A 26249-nucleotide genomic window follows, 5' to 3' on the forward strand; every position below is an offset into this window, starting at 1 on the left:
GGTGGACGGTCCAAAGAGATAAACTACTCAAGTACAGCGTCAGCGAAATGCGATAAAAGAAAGCTAACTAACTGTGATTTTTAATTAGTTTTTAGACGCTTCGTTTCGTTCGAAAGGGCGGAATTATGAAAGGTTCCGAGGGAAAAGGTATGCTAAATAGCTGAGGCTTTCTAAGGGTTGTTTGTAATCCTTTTACCGCACTCAGATTTATTGTTATTGCATCTAAGCTTTTAAAGTCGATCCTATGAATAGGTTCAAGATTTCTCTCAGACTCTTGTTTCATTTGGATTATAACAAGGATTAACCTTTTGGGGGAACGATCAAAGGAGACGAGTTACTTTGCTAAATTTTCTTGCAAGGTGATTAAAATCACTTCCTTAATTATTTGGTTAATTGCACATAAATGCGGCGGTAAAAGCAGCCATAAACTTGAATTTAGATCAAATAAAAAGGCAAAGTGTGGCACTTTGATGGCAGCTAATTCGAGACGAACTCATTTTTGCCGAGACGTTCAAGAGTTTAATTAACTTTTCTCAATCAAAAAATTGTAACGTGAAAAATTCTTACGCGAAAATATTTTTCAAAACTGTACGAGAGCGAAAACAGCCAAGTCCAAAATATACAGGGCTAATTTAAAGGAAATATTTTCAATATAAAATAATTTATTTTTTAAAATAAAAATAAATAAATAAATTAAATTTATTTATTTAAAATTTAATTTTTTATTTTAGATTTTAAGGAATGTACATTACTTTTGTTAAAACGATGTTTGCTAATACATGAATGTAACCTTCCTTCTTCTAATAATATGCATTTTAACGATTTTACATCTTTTTTCTTAATTTTTAATTGCTTATTTCAGAAACGATAAGCTTAAAAAAATTTGTAGCACCAAAATATGGACCTTTGGTGTGCGTCATCAATTTCATTTTTTCATTACCAACACAAAGCTATAAAAAATTATCAAAAACAATGCAAATTTAAACAGCTAAGGGCTATCTAAGGGTGGTATCCTTGAACATTAATTTACATGTGCACTTCGACAACACCGTCAAGTGTCACGAATTTGTCAAACCGACATTGACAGTAAATTATAGACGTCGTCGCATGGTTGTCGAAAGTGTTATCGGTGTTAATCGCAAGTATTTTCTGTTCGTTTATTGTGTTTTGTGATTTGCGTTTCGTTAGGTTTTTGATTCTGCGTTTATTAGTTCTTGTTTTGTGAATCTTTATTTTTTGTAACAACTCATAATTTAAACACTTCGTAACCTCAAAAAATATTTGATAGTTTGTCACCGCTATGCCCCGCTATGAATTGATTAATAAATAAAAAAGTTACGAGGGGGGTGCCCTTTTCGGTGGGACACCCTGTATTTATTTTTTGGAAAAAATTTGATTTCTCAAAAGTATTCGGACAAAGTAACAAATAAGTAAAAATGTGTAGTAATTCAGTATTTGAAAAAACTAGAAGGCATCGCCCCGGAAAAAAGAGGACGGAAGAAGGAAGTGATTTTACGAATGCTGTACAACAGTTAGTTATTGCGAACAACTTTTATTTATTCCTGTGAAGTACAGATAAAAATAATCGCATCGAATTTGTCTAACAGCCCAGTGGGTGTAGAACCATAATCGCAAGGTCGTCCGTCAAACACAGCCAATTTTGTTTGTTTATGCCGCCACCTACGCCACTGAATCATTTTTGAGAATTTCCAAATAAGGGTAAAAAAATTGGAATGTGTTAATTAAGCTCTTACCGCACCAGCCCTCTGCAAATGAAACCTAATCCGAGCTTTATAATATCATAAATAAAACGCCGCTCCAACAATTTCCTTATCTTGAACACAGTCCACTGACTTACAAACTGAAAATAACCACATCCTCAGATTAGGCGCGATATTTCCGAGCGCTATTAAATACTCCACTCCTGAGCGAGTTTGCGAGAAGGTGGTGCAAACCCCAACTTTGGAGATATCATCGCGCAAACAGCCCCCAAGGCACTTTTAATAAATTTACAGTGCCCAGTTGAATGTTAATTATTTAATTTAATTTAGAGGCGGTTTGACTTACTCGCAGGGCGAGAAGGAGTTCCTGTAGGCCACTGTTTGCAACAACAAGGAGGTATATTTGGTGATTTTCATTTTGTCGCACTTAACAAAGCTCACACTGCAAACTGTAGAAACTGAATGCACGTCGGGAGTGTCCTTGAGTGAGTGCTAGCCGAGTTTACCCACCTTACACTATTTACATGGGCTAAATATAACCGGGGTTTTCTCTCCTTTTGCTTGGGATTTGAAAAAGTTACAAACAGAAATTACGATTCTAATAAAAAACTGTAAGAATTTGAAGAAAAGCGTAAGATTAGAGGGGTCTTTCGCTTGTAAAAATCAATTTTTAATGCAAGGGCTGCCGCTCTCGTAAATAAGGGGCCGTAAACATGGCTTTTCTAATTGAGCAATAGAGGAAAGCGGAATTTATAATAAATCATAGAAATTGAAATACAGAGTCGACGGCAGCTAGCTACAAACTGCAATAAAGCAATTCCCCAAACAACGCGAAAATGTCCTCCGAAATCATAAGACATGTCAAGCAGTGGAGGAGAATGCGAGTAAATGTCGCCACGTATTTCATTGTTTCAGGGACAGCTTCTGGAGAGATATTTCACAGCGATATTGCCACGTTTTTTCAAACTTCTTTATGACTCTTCACTTGAATGACTAAACTACTTCCGGAGTTCAATTAAGGATGAGCGCAATTAACGACAGCGGACTTGCACAAAAGCAGGAAAAATTAAATGATAACAAAGCAAAGAGTGAATCATTACAATCTGCGTTGATTATTTGAGCATTTCTAAGGCTAAAATAAATCGAAAAACTACAGTTTGGTCAAGATCATGTTCTTTTTACTTTTTTTTGGTCCCCAAATATACAGGGTGCTCAAAAACTGGCGCACCAACTCAGTGGTACATTGTTGAGAAGCAAGTGTAGATCACGGGAAAAATCATGAAAAAATTCCTAATGTCATATTTTAAAAAATCTGGAATAACAAACTTATTCTGCTAACTTCCTCAATTTTTATTATTTTTTAATGTTTTTATGTTTCGCACTAAGTAATTGTTCCCTAACACAACGATGAATAATTATTTTTAAATTTACTATCAGATCTTAGCAGTTTTTTTAGTTTAAAAAAAATTAAATTCATCAAAAAATCACAGTTTGTAGATGTGGCAACACTGGGAATTATTTCCTAGGAAACCGTTTCAAAAATAATTTATTTTTATTCGGAAATAAAATTAACTAGACGCCCTCTGGTGATGACTTTTGAACTATGTCGAAAACAGTAAAGAAATTTTCGTAATGCCACATTTAACTGACATTAATGAATTGTTCAACAATTTTGCGTGTATAGTGTTAATTACTTACAACAGAAAGAATTACTTTAAAAGTACGTGGTGGTAAATTCTAGCGTTGACTTTGGGTCTGTAGTTTTTCGTGGTATAAAGTGTTTATTGTTGGAACTTGAAAGTGGATAAAAAGTGAAAAATATTTAAATTTTGATTACAAAGTGTTATCAAACAGTTGTCTAATTAAAGATTATAAGTAATGGATCACAGCGAACACAAAGTTTGGCTCAAGAAACCAATAAATTAGTGAAGTGTTATGAATTTTAGGTTAGAATTTTCCACTGAAAAAATCATGAAATGCTGCGGTAAATCTACAAAACTACAATAAAGATTAACAACTGCTGATACATTTAAACGTAAATTATGCCAAAAGGTAGGCTTTTCAATGTCTTTGTAAGAATTTTCCAATAAAGAAAGTGAACCAAACAGTCATTCGTTATTCGTGTTTTCCTCGTCATCTCTCATTTGTCAACATAAGTTTCTAGCATCAAAGATGCAATAATCATTCCGCATAGGCAATGGAATAATTGTGAAGCCCCAAAATTCGTACAACGCTCAAAATATCCGAATAAACATTTTCCCACCATTTATGGTTACTGTTTTCGACCTAGCTCAGTGGCGCCCCCAACGGTAATTTTACTTCCGAATTGCTGCTCCAATTCTATTGCGATCACGACTGTTAGGCAACGTTGCCACATATCATTTATTTAAAATTCGTTATTTATCAATAACTTTAATACAAAGAATTTTTTTACTATTTTCACCTTTATGTGTAAGCAGTTCTCTACCACACTCCGTTGAGTTGGTGCGCCGATTTTTGAGCACCCGGTATAAAGGTAAAAATATTTAAAAAAATCTTTGTATTAAAATTATAGATAAATGACAGATTTTAGATAAATGATATGTGACAACGTTGTCTAACAGTCGTGATCGCAATAGCATTTGATCAACAATAAAAATAAATTAATTTTGAAATATTTTCCTAGGAAATAATTCCCAGTGTTGGCACAGCTACACATTGAGATTTTTTGATGAATTTTTAATTTTTTAAATTTAAAAAACTGCTAAAGTCTGATAAAAAATTTAAAAAAAATTATACATCGTTGTTTTAGGAAACGATTACCTAAAAACATTAAAAAATATTGAAAACTAAAGAAGTTAACACAATGAGTTTGTAGCTCCAGATTTTTTAAAATATGACTAGGAATTTTTTCAACATTTTCCCGTAATCTGCACTTGCTTCTCAATAATGTACCACTGAGTTGGTGCGCCAGTTTTTGAGCACGCCGTACATCAACACATTTCTATTGGAATAAGAGAAATTTTGATGCTCATGGTTAATTGACACCAAATTTAGTTTAATGTCTGTTTAATTGCCACCCTCAAGAACCCATTTACAGAGACGTTATTAGTAAAATTTTGAAATAATCATTTGTGTTCGCACCCAACAACCCACCCAATATCTCACGGAACAATTACAACATCCGCCTTGTGAGCATCGGTTTCTTGACCCATGCAAAACAGTACCAAGCCACACCCACGGTTTCTTCCAGTTAAAGTAGTTAAAAGTTAGGGACGCAAATCAGCCCCCGGGGACTCTTTAAGTAAAATAGCGTAATTTTTGGACGCATCGTATCATACATGCTGGGTATTCGCGCAATTTGGATGAAATTTAATGAATTTAATTAAAAGCAGCAACTCGAAGAGGAAAAACCGCGCCATTATTAATGAATTACAAGCTAGGGCCTGAAATATTGCAGTCTCTTCGGCGTGTGAGGAGGCATTACGTATTAATAGCGAGCGAAGGAAGCGTCTGATTTAGGAGCAACAACGCAGCACCAGTCCAAAGCTTATGAGAAAACTTATAAAATACGACAGGTAACGCATGGAAAAAAAGGGAAAGATACGCGAGATGTTAATTCCTTGGAAATTAAGAGGCGAATTTCCCTTTTAGCATTATATCATAATCCCTGGTAATATTTCTCGCCGAGGGCGTTATATTTCTAATTCGGACAAGGTGTGATATTTCATACGGTGAAATTCCATATTTATGGCTAAAGAAGGGAAAGTGCATGGCCATGGTGTTAACAAATCCCTCGGTGCTTCGGAATTAATCTGCGAAAGCTCGCGTTTTCAGCGTTAGATGGATTAGGTGCACCCTCGCGGTTTGTTTACTCCCTCCTTAACATCGGAGGAAGTGATAAATACGAAAGCGATTGGGTCAATTCTTAATTCAGAAGGAAATAATACAAGGTGGCCCAACTATTACGTCAGAAAAGTAGGATTTTCACCACTTCAAACTTAAAGTCTCTATTTTTTAGCTCATTGTAATCACGACGATGATTTAACATAAAATTTTTAAACTTATTTTTTTTAATAAAGCACCCTATTTTTAATTTCCCATCTAAAAGACCTTTGGCTCTCTAATGTGAGACACAATAAATTAAAAAAAATCACAAATTTCAGATAAAAATTAGAGCTATTTGTTTGTCCCAAGGACCTTGTATTGTTCAGAAACTCAATTATTTCGTCAAACAAGCTAAAAATCTACAAAATCAAGCTAAAAACCATTTAAAAACTGATTTCTATCACAAAGTAAATGGCACTTGATCGCATTTTGGATGTTTTACTTGATTTAGTCCAATTTTGAGCAATTTTTTTTATTTTTAAGTTAAATTTTCAGTATTTTATTCAAAAATTACTAAATTTAATTAAAAAATCACATTGTTTTTACCTTTTTGTGAGTTTCAAGAGGTTTTTCATCCAGAAATGCAACTATTAGAGGGTTTAACAATATTTTTTAGATAAAATTTAAGTTTTCTCTTGAAAAATTTCGCTCAGTTTATGAAAATCTCAGAGTGAATCTATATTTCATTTGTAAGATATTTCTAAAAATATAGTATGCCTAAAAATTTGAAGAAACAGTCGAACTGTTTCACTCAATTTAGCTCATTTGAGAGTAAATTTTCTTCAGAAATAATTCGAAAAACTGGTCAAAATGTTGCTTTTCCTTCGTATTTTTATACAAGTTTTTGCGAGATTCCACTGAAACAGATTTCAGAGCACAAATTGGAGTCGAAAATTATTTATTATTTTCGAGAGCTCTTCATTTAGAAACTAAATTATTTCGTCCAAATCAAGCTAAAAACGATTTAAAAACTATTTCTTTCACAAAGTAAATCGCACTTGATCGCATTTTGGCTGTTTTACTTGATTTAGCCCAGTTTCGAGCAATTTTTTGTATTTTTAAGTTAAATTTTCAGTATTTCTGTCAAAAATTACAAAATTAAATCAAAAATCACATTATTTTTACCTTTTTGTGAGTTTAAAGAGGTTTTTCATCCAGAAATGCAACTATTTCGCAAACTTTTGTCCAAAATAAGCCAAATATTTGTCTTTTTAGAGGGTTTAACAATGTTTTTTAGATAAAATTTAAGTTTTCTATTGAAAAATTTCGCTCAATTTTAGAAAAATCTCAAAATGAATCTATATTTAATTTGCAAGATATTTCTAAAATAATAGTATGCCCAAAAATTTGAAAAAATAGTCGATTTGTTTCACTCAACTTAGCTCATTTGTGAGTAAATTTTCTTCAAAATTAATTCCATTTTTTCTTTTTCGTATTTTTATACAAGTTTTTGCGAGATTCCACTAAAACAGATCCCAAAGTCACAAATTGCAGTCGAAAATTACTTATTATTTTCGAGAGCTCTTCATTTAGAGAATAAATTATTTCGTCCAAATCAAGCTAAAAACAATTTAAAAACTCATTTATTTTACAAGGACACAAAATAAATCGCAACTGATTGCATTTAGCCTGATTTACTAGTTTTAGCTAATTTTTTAACGAGTTTTTTGATACTGTTAAGTTTTTCAATATTTAAATTCTATTTTTTTATACAGACAAATTAAAATTCAAAGTCATGTTGCTTTTAACTTTTTTAGAGTCTTCAGGCGATTTTCATCCAAAAACGCAATCATTTTGCAAGTTTTGTGCAAAATAAGCCAATAAACGTGTTATGTTTGTCTTTTTAGTCTTTAAGCACGTTTTTTACATAAAATTAGCTTATTTTTCTATTGGAAAAAAAGTTTAGAAAAAAAATTTAAATAATATTTTGACTGTGTCATTTGATTTTTGGTCAAAATGTATTTTTGAGACCAATTTTTATGAGACCAAGCAGGAAATCCATTACCTAAATAATGATGAAAGTGATAGTTTTTGATAAAGTAGAACATTTTTGTGAGGAAAGTTTGCGAACTAATCGAGTTGGCTGAGAGACGTGTAGAGTTCTCAAAAAATTCAAAACTGGGTGAAAAGGGCAAAAATCATTTTGTGAAAAGAAAAAAGAAACATTTTCTAACAGAAATTTAATTAAAAATTTAAGATTTTCAACAGAAAATTATTTATTTTTAAAACGTACACTCTGTATGTTTCTGCTAAATTCGTTCCCCTAATGCGATGTGTAAATAAATAAGGGCCAAAAAAGTGCACAACTGCGGTTAACTATCCTCTTGGTACTTAGTCTCGTAACACCACCTGCTCCTTTCTTGCACTAATAGCACTTCTTCACCCTCATCGTTGGCTCATATCGCTCGTGCTTGCGCAAAAAATCTCCCACCGACTTTATTTTTTCGCGCAATACAGCCAGACAAATAAATCGTGATAATTGTTGGGGTATAAATTCTCGCTTCGAGTATAAAAAAAATTGTTAAATCCGCGTGAATTTAGTGTCTGGCTTCTGGTCAGAGACTGCATTGCAGCCGCCGCCGATAAAATAGCAGTGAGTTTTGAATACTAAACGACTTTTCGATTGGGATGCGATTCTTGTTCGGCTGTAATTACTCGAGTAATTAAAATATTTGCGAGAGCAACTATTCCAAAGGGACATTAATCACGTTGCATGCGAGTTTTGAATAGTAAAGACACAATGTCGCCCCAAAGACGGGGGACCAACTTCTTGTGGAACAATCCAGAGTCCTTTAAACGATTCCATGGCGATTTATGGAATTAATATCCGGAGCGTGGAAGACGAAGAGGGCGAACTAGACAATTAGTTCAGGTATTAATCATCGCTACAATACATACAGCGATGGTCCGAACGATAAAAGCGCTGATTTATGAATATTGAAAGTGCAAACGCTCCGAGATAACACGGGGAAATTGTTAAATTTTCATTTCGACAAGATGGAGAGATTTTTCCGATGACTCGAATCGAAAGAATTGCGTGCTTTCAGACGATTTTGTCAGGAACATACAATTTTCCCTTTTACGAGCACGCGATTACTTTTATCGTTATTCGGCCTGTAATGGTGTTTTGATAACAGGTCACTCCAACACTGCCTATGAGTTTATCAAAACTCACCCCATAATGGATTTTTGTAATTTTTTCTCAGGAAAACTTTCAGAAACTGCTTATTAACGGCCGCAATAAATTACGACTGGTGTATTGGCAATAACAACTTTCTTTGTGTCCAATATTTGACGACGAATGCGAATTCATTTAAGAAAACTTAAATTTTATCTAAAAAATCGTTGCTAAACCTTCTAAAAAGACAAATTTACCACTATTTTGGCCTTGTTTTGGACAAAATTTTGCTAAATAATTGCGTATAAAACTGTGTAAGATAAAAGTAAAGTGATTTTTTATTTAATATTGTTATTTTTGGATAAAAACACTGAGTTTAAATGAACGTAAAGGTGACTTCTTACTTCTTAAATTATAAAAAAATTAAACAAAAATATTTAATTTACGTCTAAACATTTTTAGTTAACTGAGTTTGTTTAGTAAAGTCCCGAAAAACATTGTTAATAAAAATCATGGCCACTGCGAATCCGGTAGAATTTGCGCACGTCCACTATTTTTGACTTGAAAATACACAAATTTGGTGATTTTTGGAGAAAATACGTCCATTTTCGGCCAAAAACGTGCTGAAAGTCACAAAAAAGAAAAAACAATTTTAAAATTGTAGAATCCGCTTATACGCCCGGTATTTTTGGTAAAAATTAGAGAATTAAATTGAAAAAAAGTGGAAGAAAATGTTTTCTCGAGCTAATTCGCCGACTTTTGAACTGAATGTATTTGCTTTTTAAGTGAATTATTGCAATTATATAGTTTTTAATGTTTATTTATTAAAAAAGTTTGTGTTAAAATATCTGCAAAAGCCGGTCAGTACTTGGAGCCCTGGTGGCTCAGTGGTATAAGCGCCACTTACGACGGGGGAGGTCGGGGTTCGAACCCGGATCAGAGCAAACAATTTTTCTATGAAAAAAAGTGTACAAAAGGTAAGTAAACAACACATAAGCAAAAATAAGAGATTGAAAGAACACATAGACGTATAAACGTAAAGCGGAGCATAAAACTGACAGAAATAAGAAAATAATGCGGCAAAAGGTAAAAGTACGTAAAGGCGCCAAATTGTAAACGTACTTTTTGTTTTGTGAGAAAAAGAGATGAACGTAAAGGTGAAACATAACTTCAAACTTAAACCTTCTAAAAAGACAAACTTGGCACTATTTTGACCTTGTTTTGGACAAAATTTTGCGAAATAATTGCGTTTCTTGGTGAAAAACGTCTTAAAACTCTAAAAGATTCAAGTAAAGTGATTCTTGATTTATTTTGTTATTTTTGGATAAAAAACTGAGAATTTAAATTTTTTTAAACTTAAAAAAAATTGGCCAAATCAAAAAAAGTAAAAAGAACATCGTTTGGAGCAAAGTTTTTCGACATATCTTTGACGAAAATTCGCTTAAAAGCGAGCAAAATCACGCGAAACAGTCAAAAAAATATCAATTTTTCTGATTGTTTGGCATATTTTACAAATATCTTGGCAAAATATAAAACAAACTTTGATCTAGTTTACTTAAGAATCGCGTTTAAGGATTTTTTTTCCCAAAAAAGCCAGATATTTGAGTTTGTTGACACTTATGTCAGGGATTTTCAGATAAGTGGAAAAAAATCAAACAGTTCTACACTTGCACGTTTCTCCCCAAACAGAAAATAAACACTTCAAGCTAATCTAACTCAAACAAAATCGCGCAAATCTGCATCAAAGACAGTCCCATAAAGTTTATGAATTGGTGTGAGCAATCATGTGGCAATCGCTCCGAAATCATCTCACCCCATCCCACATAAAACCGAATGAGTCTCCATTATCATCGATTGCTCCCTCTCTCCTTCTTTTACTAATAGTTTCGCGAAAGTTGTTAAGTTTGCAACACAGAACCGAGCGTATTGCCAAAATCGTCGTGAAACACTTTCGCTGTATATCGATTAAACTTCAGCAGCGTCTTGTATTTGAGTAATGAACGTCACTTTATAAACTGGCGACACTCACTTTGATTAAAGTTTATTATAGCGACATTCGAGCAGTAATTTTTCACCGGCCTCGAATGACTACTTTTCGCTAGATTTATGAAGTGGTCTTTATTCATTTAGGAAAAAAAGCTTGCCTCCTCCACAACCCTCGCACTTAGCATTCAGAGGAGGACGAAGCCGCAGATGTGGTCCAGAACTGAGTATCTCTAACGACACCACATTATGTACTTGCCGACACTAAACAACTACTATAACTCAAACTTGTAATCAATTTAGTGAGAACGTGAGGTCACTTTGCATCAATTCCGTACCTACTTACATCAAATAAATCACGTATTATAGAAGCAGAAAAATTAAAATGTAATAAACAAAGTGAGGGATTAAGAATTTATCTGGGATCGCGGTTTTATGCCACAGCTGCTTCCCGTCCTATAAATTGGCCCTAAAATGGCGCATTGCAGTTTATAACATCCACCTTTACGCCCTCACAACGTGTGCCAGAGGATGGGTTTTAATTTTGCATAAGTATAACGGCCGCATTTTGTCTTCCTTTATGGTTTTATAGGATCAAGGCAAGAGTGGCGTGAAAAGCTGCCTTACCTGAGACAAAGACAAGCTTCGCTTGATTTTTCAATCGCTTTAATAGCGAAAACTTCACCATAAAACGGCAGGCTTTAAAAGTGGAGACTTTAAAATTTATAGGCGAAGTCAAGGCAAACTTTTTCAATGATTCACAACTGAGATAGTTTACTAATCAATCACAGATGTTCACCGATCAAGCTCACTAGTTTATTACATTTTTACCCTCAAATTTTAATCTCACTATTTTTTTATATTTCAACTTTTCAGACTTTCAGTGCATTGTTTTTTTGTTCAGAATTAAATATTTCAATTTATTTATGTTTTTCTTTTCCATGTTGATTTATTTAAAAAGTTTGTGTTAAAATATCTGCAAAAGACGGTCAGTACCTGGGGCCTTGGTGGCCCTGTGGTATAAGCGCCACTTTACGACGGGGGAGGTCGGGGTTCGAACCCGGATCACGGCAACAATTTTTCTATGAAAAAAAGTGTAGAAAAGGTAAGTGAAACAACACGTTAACAAAAATAAGAGATTGAGAGAACACATAGACGTATAAACGGAAATCGGAGCATAAAACTGACAGAAATAAAGAAAATAATGCGACAAAAGGTAAAAGTACGTAAAGACGCCAAAGTGTAAACGTAAGAGCACATCCTAATAAAGGGAAAATACCTTTTGTTTTGTGAGAAAAAGAGATGAACGTAAAGGTGAAACATAACTACAGACTTTAGTCGAATTTTCATATGACTTAATTCTTAAATTATAAAAAAAATTAAACGAAAATATTTAATTTACGTCTAAACATTTTTAGTTAACTGAGTTTGTTTAGTAAAGTCCCGAAAAACATTGTCAATAAAAATCATGGCCACTGTGAATCCAATAGGATTTGTGCACGTCTACTATTTTTGACTATAAAATACACAAATTTGGTGATTTTTGGAGAAATTATGTCCATTTTCGGTCAAAAACGTGCTGAAAGTCACAAAAAAGCTAAAAACAATTTTAAAATTGTAGAATCAAATCTTGGTAAAAAATTAGAGAATTAAATTGAAAAAAAGTGGAAGAAAATGTTTTCTCGAGCTAATTCGCCGACTTTTGAACTGAAAGTATTTGCGTTTTAGGTGAATTATTGCAATTATATAGTTTGTAAAGTTGATTTATTTAAAAAGTTTGTGTTAAAATATCTGCAAAACACAGTCAGTACTTGGGGCCCTGGTGGCCCAGTGGTATAAGCGCCACTTACGGCGGGGAAGGTCGGGTGTTCGCACCCGGATCACGGCAACAATTTTTCTATGAAAAAAAGTGTACAAAAGGTAAGTGAACAACACATAAGCAAAAATAAGAGATTGAGAGAACAGATAGAAGTATAAACGTAAAGCGGAAAATAAAACTGACAGAAATAAGAAAATAATGCGGCAAATAAAAGTACGTAAAGGCGCCAAATTGTAAACGTAAGAGCACATCTTAATAAAGAAAAAATATCTTTTGTTTTGAGAGAAAAAGAGATGAACGTAAAGGTAAAACATAACTACAATCTTTAGCGTTGAATCCTTAGATGACTTACTTCATAAATTATAAAAAAAATAAACGAAAATATTTAATTTATGTCTAAAAATTTTTAGTTAACTGAGTTTGTTTAGTAAAATCTCGAGCTAATTCGCCGACTTTTGAACTGAAAGTATTTGCGTTTTAGGTGAACTATTGCAATTATAAATATTTGTCAGCGTTAAATATTTAAACTAGTATTTCCAACCAGCACGATTTTTCGTTCCGTTTGCGTTAATTACACACCTCTTGGCCGGCTTCCGATAGATCCGATTTCTCCGTCTCTTCTTCTCAGGCGCAACGACGTCTGGCAGCAACGGTTCAAAATTCTGTTTGAAAAAATCACTGTGGAGTGCATCCACTGGTAATTTAAACGTGTTATAAGGCGAGATTTTCTTATTAAACTCTTCGATAATGTTCTTGGCCTCCACATCCGGCGTAAGATCACCATTGCGTTTAATAATAAGTTTAGGTCGCGGAATCAAGGGCGACACTCTGATTTGTTGGTGACACACCACTTGGATACTTGAGCTTTTGCTCAAACTGTTGAAGAAGTTCACGGCACTTTTAACACTCGGGCTTTTCACTTCCACGTCTTCCATTGCTCTGATTCATTTTATCGCAGCTTGTGATTCACTATGAACGGCGTTTGCACTATCACTACTGGTGATAAGATTTGTCCAAATTCTAAATAATAAGCAAACTGCACTTGGAGCGCTAGTTCTTTGAATGGTCACTGCGGAAACACTGACTCGATCGAGCTACAAATCAATCGGACATTGCCACTTCCTCTTTGACATATTTACTTTAAATAAGCAGTAACGGTGTTGTTCAATCTTGCATTAATAACGAATTAAATTATCATGAAAGTACACCAGAGATAAATAGATAAGAGAGCGCACAATCGCATTAATGACCAGGAATTTGACTCGGTTTTAGGTCATGGCGAACAACCAACTAATCAATTACCACAAGGAAAGAAATACGCTTCAATGAAGCGCTTCATTTTCACCCTCTTATCAAAAAATGCCACTTAATTTCCATGCACGAGTGGCCACCTAATCTGTATAATTATTTATTTTTACGTAAGAATAAATATAAACCAGCGGAATGATTCAGCTTCCGTTTTCGAATCACATTCTTGCAGGATGTTGACAATTACGATGTATTATTTGGGTTTGACGCCTTAATTTAATCAAAATAGTTAAGTTTGTCTCAATTTTGCTGCTACAATAACAAATAAAGGACGAATGTTGTAATAGCGCGCATCTCGAGTGCAATTTCATTCCATGTAGCTAGAAAATAAAAAGCAATTTAACAACGAATTCTCGCGTCTGCAGCAAAAGCAATTATCTTTACACGTGTGCAGTTCTTGCAGAAACTATGTTTTTATCAAAAGTCGATTTATTAAACAACGAAAAAAATAAATAAATGCTCCATTTTTGAAATTTAAAATTTATTCATTAATTTGTAACCAAATTTCACAAACAACTGCGATTTTTTGGCTAATTTTTAGATACAAAATAATTATTTTTTGCAGTTTCTGTTGTGCTTGTTTATAGTATGCAGATGAAGTCGGATAAAAATTCCAATAAATTGCGATTATGGGCAGAGCTGTCGAAGTGGGCCATAAATCGGCCAATGCAAAATCTGGAGCTTTTCAGTATGCACGTGAGGGTGTTTTTCAGCATATCTCGTTGTTGTTCCCGAGAACCGTATAAAACAGTTTTATTTCGCATGCATAATCAAGGAACTGAGGTTCCTGTGTAAGTAGATGTTCTTTAGCGCATGTATTTTTCATATTCAGAAACATCGGCTGCCACAAACACTAGACTAGAGGGTGGTGGATTGGGACGTGCATTTCATACAAAACTCGAAACGGTTCAGTGACGTTCGTGACCGGATATGTGGCGGAAATAGAGTTCAACTCTTTAAAGGGAGACAGGAACGGGTTTAATTACAAATACGGGAAAACTAATTCAAACAAATTGGTCCCTTGCCAAAACTAAACACTTCTTGAATACAAAAAATTGTGAGCTAGTCGGGGGTGGATTATCTTTATCTCCATAAAGAGTGCGGTTTCGATACCCTTGAGATGCCGTGAGATACATAAGGAAGTGTCTGGAGGGAAAAACCGCACCAGGACCTGACATGTTACAGCCTCTCGAGGACAAATTGATTCCTGAGACGTGCTCAGGGTGGTTGCAAGCCTTAAACAAACATTCGGGCCGTGGTCACGCAAATAAAGAAACAAGACCCAATCAAAGAGCCACCTGAAAATCGCCCCTAATTGAATTCACGGCAGCATTAGCCTACGAAAGGCGCACTTGGAACTTTTAATTCAATTTTCATTCAAAAAGGCGTGCGAAATTTTTCAGAGACTCGAACAAAAATATTTTTCAAAAATCTGCATTAATTCATTTCGTGTCTTTGGAACTCCAACGCGAGCAGTGTTTTTCGTTCATTTGGGCCATAAATTGAGTGTGGACGAGCCACCCCTGAGTCGCAAACGACCGAATCCTGGTGGCGGTGTCTTTCGAAGCGAAAGATTTATGTCTGAGATTTTTCTCCCCTTATGCTGGGTCCCGTCAATGCGGTGAATCTCCTTCACCTCGTACGGGATTTTTCAATATCTCCCTTGACCGCATTTGAAAAAAATTACCGACCATCACAAAGGAATTTTTACGAGGATTGTCCGTGGAAATTTTAATTCACAAAAAGCACCCTCGATTTCCACATCAGCGCAGATTTTTATTTGCTTAATTGAAAAAATACACACTGGGTTTTTCCGTATTATTTCGACATTGGCGGCTCTGATTTACTCAAGGGTGGGTCCAGATGGTTACGAGTAGATTAGGAACTGACCTTTAATGCGATTTTCGCAACAGATGTGCCGATCTCGGCAAAAACATCTCCATTTCGTGATCGAAAAATTTCAATATTATAGAAATGGAACAAATACGTGAGCTCTGGCGGCGAGAAATGAACACACAAAATATGTTTTCCATTTAATCAAAGCAGATTTCAAACGATATTTGCTTATTTTTATTACCTACTACCAAAAAATCTCGAGACACTATGCTAATTGTTTTTATTATCTCAATTACGCCTAAACTATTCGAAAAAGTGTAAAGATTTTAATCCTTACCTATGCAAAATGATCCGGGGAATCGATTGGCATCGACAAAATTGCCAAATTCCCAATAGTTTTTTAGTTATGAATTTTTTAAAATTTTACCAATTTTTTCATTTATCAGCAATTTGCTCGAAAACTATTAGTCGGAGAACAATAATCTTTTTTGAAAAAAATAGATAATCGAAAGAGCTTTTCAACGATAATACACTTCAAGGGGTTATCTCTGATAGTTCCGGAGCTATTGCTCGACAAATGTTCCGAGTACCCAAAATCGACAAAAATTGCGACGAAAATTGAAAAAATCAAATATCAAAAAATCGAATATATGGACTTTTTGTGGACTTTAACAATTCTAGAGAGATGTAAAGGCATATAAAAGTCCATAAAAGTATTTCACATTTTTGAAGGTATGACTCGGAAAAGTAAGTGTAGTTTTGCTCAGGAAATTTTAAGCAAAAAATTTTAAATTTTTAATTCTTGTGAAAAATTGATATAATATGTAAAATGAGCCGTAGAATTCAATGGAACAAACCGCAGTGCTCTACGACTTTTAGTTTTTTTTTTATGAATTTTTTTAGTGAAAAACTTTGATCGCCTCTGTAGCCGGAACCGTTGCCCGGAGCGGCTCCGGGTTTAATCGAAAAAATAGAGAAAATTAAGCGCTATCAGATGGTTTTTTGTTCGTTGCTCTAAGTCTTACAGTTTCCGAGAAAAACGCAAAAAAAGGTTTCCATTTTCGCTTTTTTTCAATTTTTAACCGCCAATTACGCCAAACTATTAGAGTTATCGAAAAACGGAAAAATCGAGGACAACCGGAATAAAAAACTCTACAAAATGGCATATGTCACTTAATACCGAAAAAACTAGAAAAAATCAATAAGCGTCTAATAAAAGTCAATCTGTAATCTTGGTTGCATAACAACAAATCCAATTAAATCAACTGGGGACAATGCGTGACTGTTATAATAATAGAATTATCAGAGTTTGACTACTTTTAGCATGAAAAACCGAAAGAAAATTAGATAAATTACTCTGGAAATCAAACAGACAACCTCCATTAATGTTCGCTAATAATGGCCCATGTGTTTGCAAACGCTCATCAGCACTTCCCTCAGGCTTTACCGTTCATTACACCGAAAATAATGCGATATTAATAACGCATGCAGTGTATGCAATTTTCCCGATTGGACATTTATTTCTCCCGAAAACAATAAAACGAATGGAAACGATTTATTAACCCTCTTTTTCAATTTAATTGTATTAGAGGAAGATGTGTAATCGAGCGTAAAGACAGTGACAAAATTCGGTCATTCGGTGCAAAAAGGTCAACAACATTCTCGCGTGAATCACTTGATTAATTATTCCATTTTATTGCCTGTGTTTACTAATTCAAATTTCATTCTGTTGTGATTTCTTTTCCCCGAGATAAGCGGACTTCCCGCAACTGTAAAGTCCCTTCGAGATTAGCGAATTCGTTGGCTATATAAATCATGCCAGAGAAACTCCCTTACACATTCTCCAACAATGAACAAAATCATCACCTTTACACTTGTCTGTTTTGCTGCAGCTGCAGCTTACGAAATCGTCCAAGACCAGCAAGGTCAAGAATATTTCCTCATGCCACTCGGCCGCCAAAAAAGGTAACAACTAATCAATCTCATTCAAAAATAACGCAAAACAATTTTTTTCAAGACAAACAAATATCGGCGTTTCTGGAGGTGGTAAAAGTGGAACAAGGGTCACAGCCAGCCACCAGGGAAATATCCTCAATAAAAATGGGCACCGACTTGATGGGGGGGCTTTTGCCTCCAAACAATTCCACCCAAATGGGCCTGCGACCATCGGGGGCCAACTGGGATACTCCCATACTCCCTCAGGATCGAACCTAAACGTCGGTGCTTCACACACCCAGAAACACGGAACAGATCTGAATGTTCAAGGAGTTGGGAATTTATGGAGGAATGGTAATTCGCGTCTGGACGCTGTGGGCAACTATGGACGGCATTATGGGGGCCCTGGGGGCACCGGGAGGCCCAATTATTACGGAGGCGTCCAGTTTAGCCACCGCTTCTAAAGACTTATTTATTTCTTTTATTTAATAAAAATGTTCACGGTATTTTCGTACTTTTATTTACACCAAAAGACATAATTTTTTTACGAGGTCATAAAAATAAAGTGTCGTAAAAGACATAACACTACAAATAATTATTTATTTTCGAATAAAGACATTCGTGTTATTGTCGTTTTATGGCATTTAATCCATTCATATTATAGTGGTTGAGAGAGATTTACCTCAATTTGAACCGTAATTTCATTGAATGCGATGTGAAATGAAATGTGTGAAGACGCAAAAGTGCCAAAGGCTAGATAGGGAAATGTCACAATCCCTATTTCAAATCTCCATTTCTACTAAATGGTGGAAAGAGGAAATTCTTGTTCAATGTTGATGTGTTCTATTACGAAGTGGTCGACAGTGATTTATTACGACTTGTCATTTGACCCAATAAAGCCAAGATTAATAGAAGCATTTGCTTAATAGCAACAATTATATTAGACGTCGAACCGTTACATTATTATATCTGGGACAAAAATGTAATTGGTTTTTCGATGTTTGCTGTAGAAAAATGCAAAAAAAATTATGAAATGTATGCAGTTTATTTCCAACAGACTTTTTTTGACTATAGTTGTACATTACAATGAACAAAATTACCTAAGTGGACAATATAGATAAAAACAATACAGAAAAAATATAATAAAATATGCCACAACGATTTTTCATTAAAAAAATTCATAACGCAAAAACTAAATGTCCTAGAGCAAAACGGTTTGTTCCAGTGAATTCAACGGCTCATATTCTGTATTATACCAACTTTACACGATATTTAAAATTTTTAATTTTTTTGCATAAATTTCTAATAACACTTACCTTCAAAGAGACGAAAAAAATTTTTTTTAAAACTCACTTCAGCATATTTTTATGGACTTCTTTATGTCTTAACAACCCACAAAAGTTGTTAAAAGTCCACAAAAAGTCCATATATTCGATTTTTTGATATTTGATTTTTTCAATTTTCGTCGCGATTTTTGTCAATTTTGGGTACCCGGAACATTTGTCGAGCAATAGCTCCGGAACTATCAGAGATAACCCCATGAAGTGTATTATCGTTGGAAAGCTCTTTAAATTATCTATTTTTTTCAAAAAAGATTATTGTTCTCCGACTTATAGTTTTCGAGCAAATTGCTGATAAATGCAAAAATTGGTGAAATTTTAAAAAATTCATAACTAAAAAACTATTCGGAATTTCGTAATTTTCTCGATGCCAATCGATTCCCCGGATCATTTTGCATAGATATGGATCAAAATAGTTTCACTTTTTAGAATAGTTTAGCCGTAAATGAGAAAATAAAAAAAATTAAAAAAAAGTTAACACCCCCCCCTTAAAATCGGTCATTTTTTAAAGTGTCTCAAAATCAAATAAAACCGATTCTATCTTATAGATTTTGATGTGCTCTTTCCGATCTAAAAAAGCGTTTTCTCCTAGCTCTTTTAGTTTGGCCGTAATCGGCGTTTGAAAATTGAAAAATTTTTTGCGAGATATCGCCTTGAGTCCTATGCCATTTTGTAGAGCTTTTTATTCCGGTTGTCCTCGATTTTTCCGTTTTTCGATAACTCTAATAGTTTGGCCGTAATTGGCGGTTGAAAATTGAAAAAAAGCGAAAATGGAAACCTTTTTTTGCGTTTTTCTCGGAAACTGTAAGACTTAGAGCAACGAACAAAAAACCATCTGATAGCGCCTAATTTTCTCTATTTTTTCGATTAAACCCGGAGCCGCTCCGGGCAACGGTTCCGGCTACAGAGGCGATCAAAGTTTTTCACTAAAAAAATTCATAAAAAAAAAACTAAAAGTCGTAGAGCACTGCGGTTTGTTCGGTTGAATTCTACGGCTCATTTTACATAATATATCAATTTTTCACAACAATTAAAAATTTAAAAATTTTTGCCTAAATTTAGGGTAGCCATTTGTCATAGTGAAAAATTTTATTCATTAAAAAAATTCATAACTCGAAAACTAAAAGTCGTAGAGCAATGCGGTTTGTTCTATTGAATTCAGCGGCTCTTTTTCTGTATTATACCAACTTTTCACGAGATTTAAAATTTTCAATTTTTTTGCTAAAATTTCCTGAGTAATACACTTAACTTCAAAGAGGTGAAAAAAAATTTTTTTTTAAACTCACTCCAGTAAATTTTTATGGACTTCTACATGTCTTAACAACCCACAAAAGTTGTTTTTAGTCCACAAAAAGTCCATATGTTCGATTTTTAGAAGTTTGATTTTTCAATTTTCGTCGCAGTTTTTGTCGATTTTGGGTACCCGGAACTTTTGTCAAGCAATAGCTCCGGAACTATCAGAGATAACCCCATGAAGTGTATTATCGTTGGAAAGCTCTTTAAATTATCTATCTTTTTCAAAAAAAATTATTGTTCTCCGACTAATAGTTTTCGAGCAAATTGGAGACAAATGCAAAAATTGGTAAAATTTTAAAAAATTCATAACTAAAAAACTATTGGGAATTTGGCAATTTTCTCGATGCCAATCGATTCCCCGGATCATTTTGCATAGGAATGGATCAAAATAGTTCCACTTTTTCGAATAGTTTAGCCAAAAATGAGAAAATAAAAAAAATTAAAAAAAAGTTAACACCCCCCCCTTAAAATCGGTCAATTTTTAAAGTGTCTCTAAATCAAATAAAACCGATTCTATCTTATAGATTTTGATGTGCTCTTTCCAATCTAAAAAAGCATTTTCTCCTAGCTCTTTTAGTTTGGCCGTAATCGGCGTTTGAAAATTGAAAAATTTTTTGCGAGATATCGCCTTGAGTCCTATGCCATTTTGTAGAGTTTTTTATTCCGGTTGTCCTCCATTTTTCCGTTTCTCGATAACTCTAATAGTTTCGCCGTAATTGGCGGTTGAAAATTGAAAAAAAGTGAAAATGGAAACCTTTTTTTGCGTTTTTCTCGGAAACTGTAAGACTTAGAGCAACGAACAAAAAAACATCTGATAGCGCTTAATTTTATCTATTTTTTCGACCAAACCCGGAGCCGCTCCGGGCAACGGTTCCGGCTACAGAGGCGATTAAAGTTTTTCACTAAAAAAATTCATAAAAAAAAAACTAAAAGTCGTAGAGCAATGCGGTTTGTTCGGTTGAATTCTACGGCTCATTTTACATAATATATCAATTTTTCACAACAATTAAAAATTTAAAAATTTTTGCCTAAATTTAGGGTAGCCATTTGTCATAGTGAAAAATTTTATTCATTAAAAAAATTCATAACTCGAAAACTAAAAGTCGTAGAGCAATGCGGTTTGTTCTATTGAATTCAGCGGCTCTTTTTCTGTATTATACCAACTTTTCATGAGATTTAAAATTTTCAATTTTTTTGCTAAAATTTCCTGAGTAAATAATACACTTAACTTCAAAGAGGTGAAAAAAATTTTTTTTTTAAACTCACTCCAGTAAATTTTTATAGACTTCTACATGTCTTAACAACCCACAAAAGTTGTTTTTAGTCCACAAAAAGTCCATATGTTCGATTTTTAGAAGTTTGATTTTTCAATTTTCGTCGCAGTTTTTGTCGATTTTGGGTACCCGGAACTTTTGTCAAGCAATAGCTCCGGAACTATCAGAGATAACCCCATGAAGTGTATTATCGTTGGAAAGCTCTTTAAATTATCTATCTTTTTCAAAAAAAATTATTGTTCTCCGACTAATAGTTTTCGAGCAAATTGGAGACAAATGCAAAAATTGGTAAAATTTTAAAAAATTCATAACTAAAAAACTATTGGGAATTTGGCAATTTTCTCGATGCCAATCGATTCCCCGGATCATTTTGCATAGGAATGGATCAAAATAGTTCCACTTTTTCGAATAGTTTAGCCAAAAATGAGAAAATAAAAAAAATTAAAAAAAAGTTAACACCCCCCCCTTAAAATCGGTCAATTTTTAAAGTGTCTCTAAATCAAATAAAACCGATTCTATCTTATAGATTTTGATGTGCTCTTTCCAATCTAAAAAAGCATTTTCTCCTAGCTCTTTTAGTTTGGCCGTAATCGGCGTTTGAAAATTGAAAAATTTTTTGCGAGATATCGCCTTGAGTCCTATGCCATTTTGTAGAGTTTTTTATTCCGGTTGTCCTCCATTTTTCCGTTTCTCGATAACTCTAATAGTTTCGCCGTAATTGGCGGTTGAAAATTGAAAAAAAGTGAAAATGGAAACCTTTTTTTGCGTTTTTCTCGGAAACTGTAAGACTTAGAGCAACGAACAAAAAAACATCTGATAGCGCTTAATTTTATCTATTTTTTCGACCAAACCCGGAGCCGCTCCGGGCAACGGTTCCGGCTACAGAGGCGATTAAAGTTTTTCACTAAAAAAATTCATAAAAAAAAAACTAAAAGTCGTAGAGCAATGCGGTTTGTTCGGTTGAATTCTACGGCTCATTTTACATAATATATCAATTTTTCACAACAATTAAAAATTTAAAAATTTTTGCCTAAATTTAGGGTAGCCATTTGTCATAGTGAAAAATTTTATTCATTAAAAAAATTCATAACTCGAAAACTAAAAGTCGTAGAGCAATGCGGTTTGTTCCATTGAATTCAGCGGCTCTTTTTCTGTATTATACCAACTTTTCACGAGATTTAAAATTTTCAATTTTTTTGCTAAAATTTCCTGAGTAATAATACACTTAACTTCAAAGAGGTGAAAAAAAATTTTTTTTTAAACTCACTCCAGTAAATTTTTATGGACTTCTACATGTCTTAACAACCCACAAAAGTTGTTTTTAGTCCACAAAAAGTCCATATGTTCGATTTTTAGAAGTTTGATTTTTCAATTTTCGTCGCAGTTTTTGTCGATTTTGGGTACCCGGAACTTTTGTCAAGCAATAGCTCCGGAACTATCAGAGATAACCCCATGAAGTGTATTATCGTTGGAAAGCTCTTTAAATTATCTATCTTTTTCAAAAAAAATTATTGTTCTCCGACTAATAGTTTTCGAGCAAATTGGAGACAAATGCAAAAATTGGTAAAATTTTAAAAAATTCATAACTAAAAAACTATTGGGAATTTGGCAATTTTCTCGATGCCAATCGATTCCCCGGATCATTTTGCATAGGAATGGATCAAAATAGTTCCACTTTTTCGAATAGTTTAGCCAAAAATGAGAAAATAAAAAAAATTAAAAAAAAGTTAACACCCCCCCCTTAAAATCGGTCAATTTTTAAAGTGTCTCTAAATCAAATAAAACCGATTCTATCTTATAGATTTTGATGTGCTCTTTCCAATCTAAAAAAGCATTTTCTCCTAGCTCTTTTAGTTTGGCCGTAATCGGCGTTTGAAAATTGAAAAATTTTTTGCGAGATATCGCCTTGAGTCCTATGCCATTTTGTAGAGTTTTTTATTCCGGTTGTCCTCCATTTTTCCGTTTCTCGATAACTCTAATAGTTTCGCCGTAATTGGCGGTTGAAAATTGAAAAAAAGTGAAAATGGAAACCTTTTTTTGCGTTTTTCTCGGAAACTGTAAGACTTAGAGCAACGAACAAAAAAACATCTGATAGCGCTTAATTTTATCTATTTTTTCGACCAAACCCGGAGCCGCTCCGGGCAACGGTTCCGGCTACAGAGGCGATTAAAGTTTTTCACTAAAAAAATTCATAAAAAAAAAACTAAAAGTCGTAGAGCAATGCGGTTTATTCGGTTGAATTCTACGGCTCATTTTACATAATATATCAATTTTTCACAACAATTAAAAATTTAAAAATTTTTGCCTAAATTTAGGGTAGCCATTTGTCATAGTGAAAAATTTTATTCATTAAAAAAATTCATAACTCGAAAACTAAAAGTCGTAGAGCAATGCGGTTTGTTCCATTGAATTCAGCGGCTCATTTTCTGTATTATACCAACTTTTCACGAGATTTAAAATTTTCAATTTTTTTGCTAAAATTTCCTGAGTAATAATACACTTAACTTCAAAGAGGTGAAAAAAAATTTTTTTTTTAAACTCACTCCAGTAAATTTTTATGGACTTCTACATGTCTTAACAACCCACAAAAGTTGTTTTTAGTCCACAAAAAGTCCATATGTTCGATTTTTAGAAGTTTGATTTTTCAATTTTCGTCGCAGTTTTTGTCGATTTTGGGTACCCGGAACTTTTGTCAAGCAATAGCTCCGGAACTATCAGAGATAACCCCATGAAGTGTATTATCGTTGGAAAGCTCTTTAAATTATCTATCTTTTTCAAAAAAAATGATTGTTCTCCGACTAATAGTTTTCGAGCAAATTGGAGACAAATGCAAAAATTGGTAAAATTTTAAAAAATTCATAACTAAAAAACTATTGGGAATTTGGCAATTTTCTCGATGCCAATCGATTCCCCGGATCATTTTGCATAGGAATGGATCAAAATAGTTCCACTTTTTCGAATAGTTTAGCCAAAAATGAGAAAATAAAAAAAATTAAAAAAAAGTTAACACCCCCCCCTTAAAATCGGTCAATTTTTAAAGTGTCTCTAAATCAAATAAAACCGATTCTATCTTATAGATTTTGATGTGCTCTTTCCAATCTAAAAAAGCATTTTCTCCTAGCTCTTTTAGTTTGGCCGTAATCGGCGTTTGAAAATTGAAAAATTTTTTGCGAGATATCGCCTTGAGTCCTATGCCATTTTGTAGAGTTTTTTATTCCGGTTGTCCTCCATTTTTCCGTTTCTCGATAACTCTAATAGTTTCGCCGTAATTGGCGGTTGAAAATTGAAAAAAAGTGAAAATGGAAACCTTTTTTTGCGTTTTTCTCGGAAACTGTAAGACTTAGAGCAACGAACAAAAAAACATCTGATAGCGCTTAATTTTATCTATTTTTTCGACCAAACCCGGAGCCGCTCCGGGCAACGGTTCCGGCTACAGAGGCGATTAAAGTTTTTCACTAAAAAAATTCATAAAAAAAAAACTAAAAGTCGTAGAGCAATGCGGTTTGTTCGGTTGAATTCTACGGCTCATTTTACATAATATATCAATTTTTCACAACAATTAAAAATTTAAAAATTTTTGCCTAAATTTAGGGTAGCCATTTGTCATAGTGAAAAATTTTATTCATTAAAAAAATTCATAACTCGAAAACTAAAAGTCGTAGAGCAATGCGGTTTGTTCCATTGAATTCAGCGGCTCATTTTCTGTATTATACCAACTTTTCACGAGATTTAAAATTTTCAATTTTTTTGCTAAAATTTCCTGAGTAATAATACACTTACCTTCAAAAAGGTGAAAAAAAATTTTTTTTTAAAACTCGTTCTAGTATCCTTTTATGGACTTTTATATGACTTTACATTCCTCTAGAGTTGTTAAAAGTCCACAAAAAGTCCATATATTCGATTTTTTGATATTTGATTTTTTCAATTTTCGTCGCAATTTTTGTCGATTTTGGGTACCCGGAACATTTGTCGAGCAATAGCTCCGGAACTATCAGAGATAACCCCATGAAGTGTATTATCGTTGGAAAGCTCTTTAAATTATCTATTTTTTTCAAAAAAGATTATTGTTCTCCGACTTATAGTTTTCGAGCAAATTGCTGATAAATGCAAAAATTGGTGAAATTTTAAAAAATTCATAACTAAAAAACTATTCGGAATTTCGTAATTTTCTCGATGCCAATCGATTCCCCGGATCATTTTGCATAGATATGGATCAAAATAGTTCCACTTTTTAGAATAGTTTAGCCGTAAAAGAGAAAATAAAAAAAATTAAAAAAAAGTTAACACCCCCCCCTTAAAATCGGTCATTTTTTAAAGTGTCTCAAAATCAAATAAAACCGATTCTATCTTATAGATTTTGATGTGCTCTTTCCGATCTAAAAAAGCCTTTTCTCCTAGCTCTTTTAGTTTGGCCGTAATCGGCGTTTAAAAATTGAAAAATTTTTTGCGATATCGCCTTGAGTCCTATGCCATTTTGTAGAGCTTTTTATTCCGGTTGTCCTCGATTTTTCCGTTTTTCGATAACTCGAATAGTTTGGCCGTAATTGGCGGTTGAAAATTGAAAAAAAGCGAAAATGGAAACCTTTTTTTGCGTTTTTCTCGGAAACTGTAAAACTTAGAGCAACGAACAAAAAACCATCTGATAGCGCCTAATTTTCTCTATTTTTTCGATTAAACCCGGAGCCGCTCCGGGCAACGGTTCCGGCTACAGAGGCGATCAAAGTTTTTCACTAAAAAAATTCATAAAAAAAA

General features: G+C 33.7%; 2 protein-coding genes across 7 annotated transcripts in view; one reads left to right on the top strand and one right to left on the bottom strand.

Moving 5' to 3' along the window:
* The window catches only part of spri (sprint), a 69075-nt gene that overhangs the window by 29769 nt on the left and 13057 nt on the right, over window positions 1-26249 (bottom strand). Inside the window, exon 1 of one of the 6 annotated variants that reach the window (XM_008193317.3) lies at window positions 13088-13730. The exons of 3 other annotated variants lie outside the window; for them this stretch is intronic. In XM_008193317.3, coding sequence (XP_008191539.1) covers window positions 13088-13443 — 356 coding nt within the window. In that variant the 5' untranslated portion in view covers window positions 13444-13730. Of the gene's footprint in view, window positions 1-2067; window positions 2217-13087; window positions 13731-26249 lie in introns of those variants that run through there. 2 more of the 6 variants (XM_008193318.3, XM_008193324.3) reach the window with 2 other exon arrangements.
* DptB (Diptericin B) lies at window positions 17465-18093 on the top strand. The gene is made up of 2 exons (XM_001809164.4): window positions 17465-17617; window positions 17670-18093. The coding sequence occupies exons 1-2, from the start codon at window positions 17502-17504 to the stop codon at window positions 18049-18051; spliced, it is 498 nt and encodes a 165-aa protein (XP_001809216.1). The 5' UTR covers window positions 17465-17501; the 3' UTR covers window positions 18052-18093.

Source organism: Tribolium castaneum, chromosome 9 (assembly GCF_031307605.1).
Source record: "Tribolium castaneum strain GA2 chromosome 9, icTriCast1.1, whole genome shotgun sequence".
Taxonomy (NCBI): Eukaryota; Metazoa; Arthropoda; class Insecta; order Coleoptera; family Tenebrionidae; genus Tribolium; species Tribolium castaneum.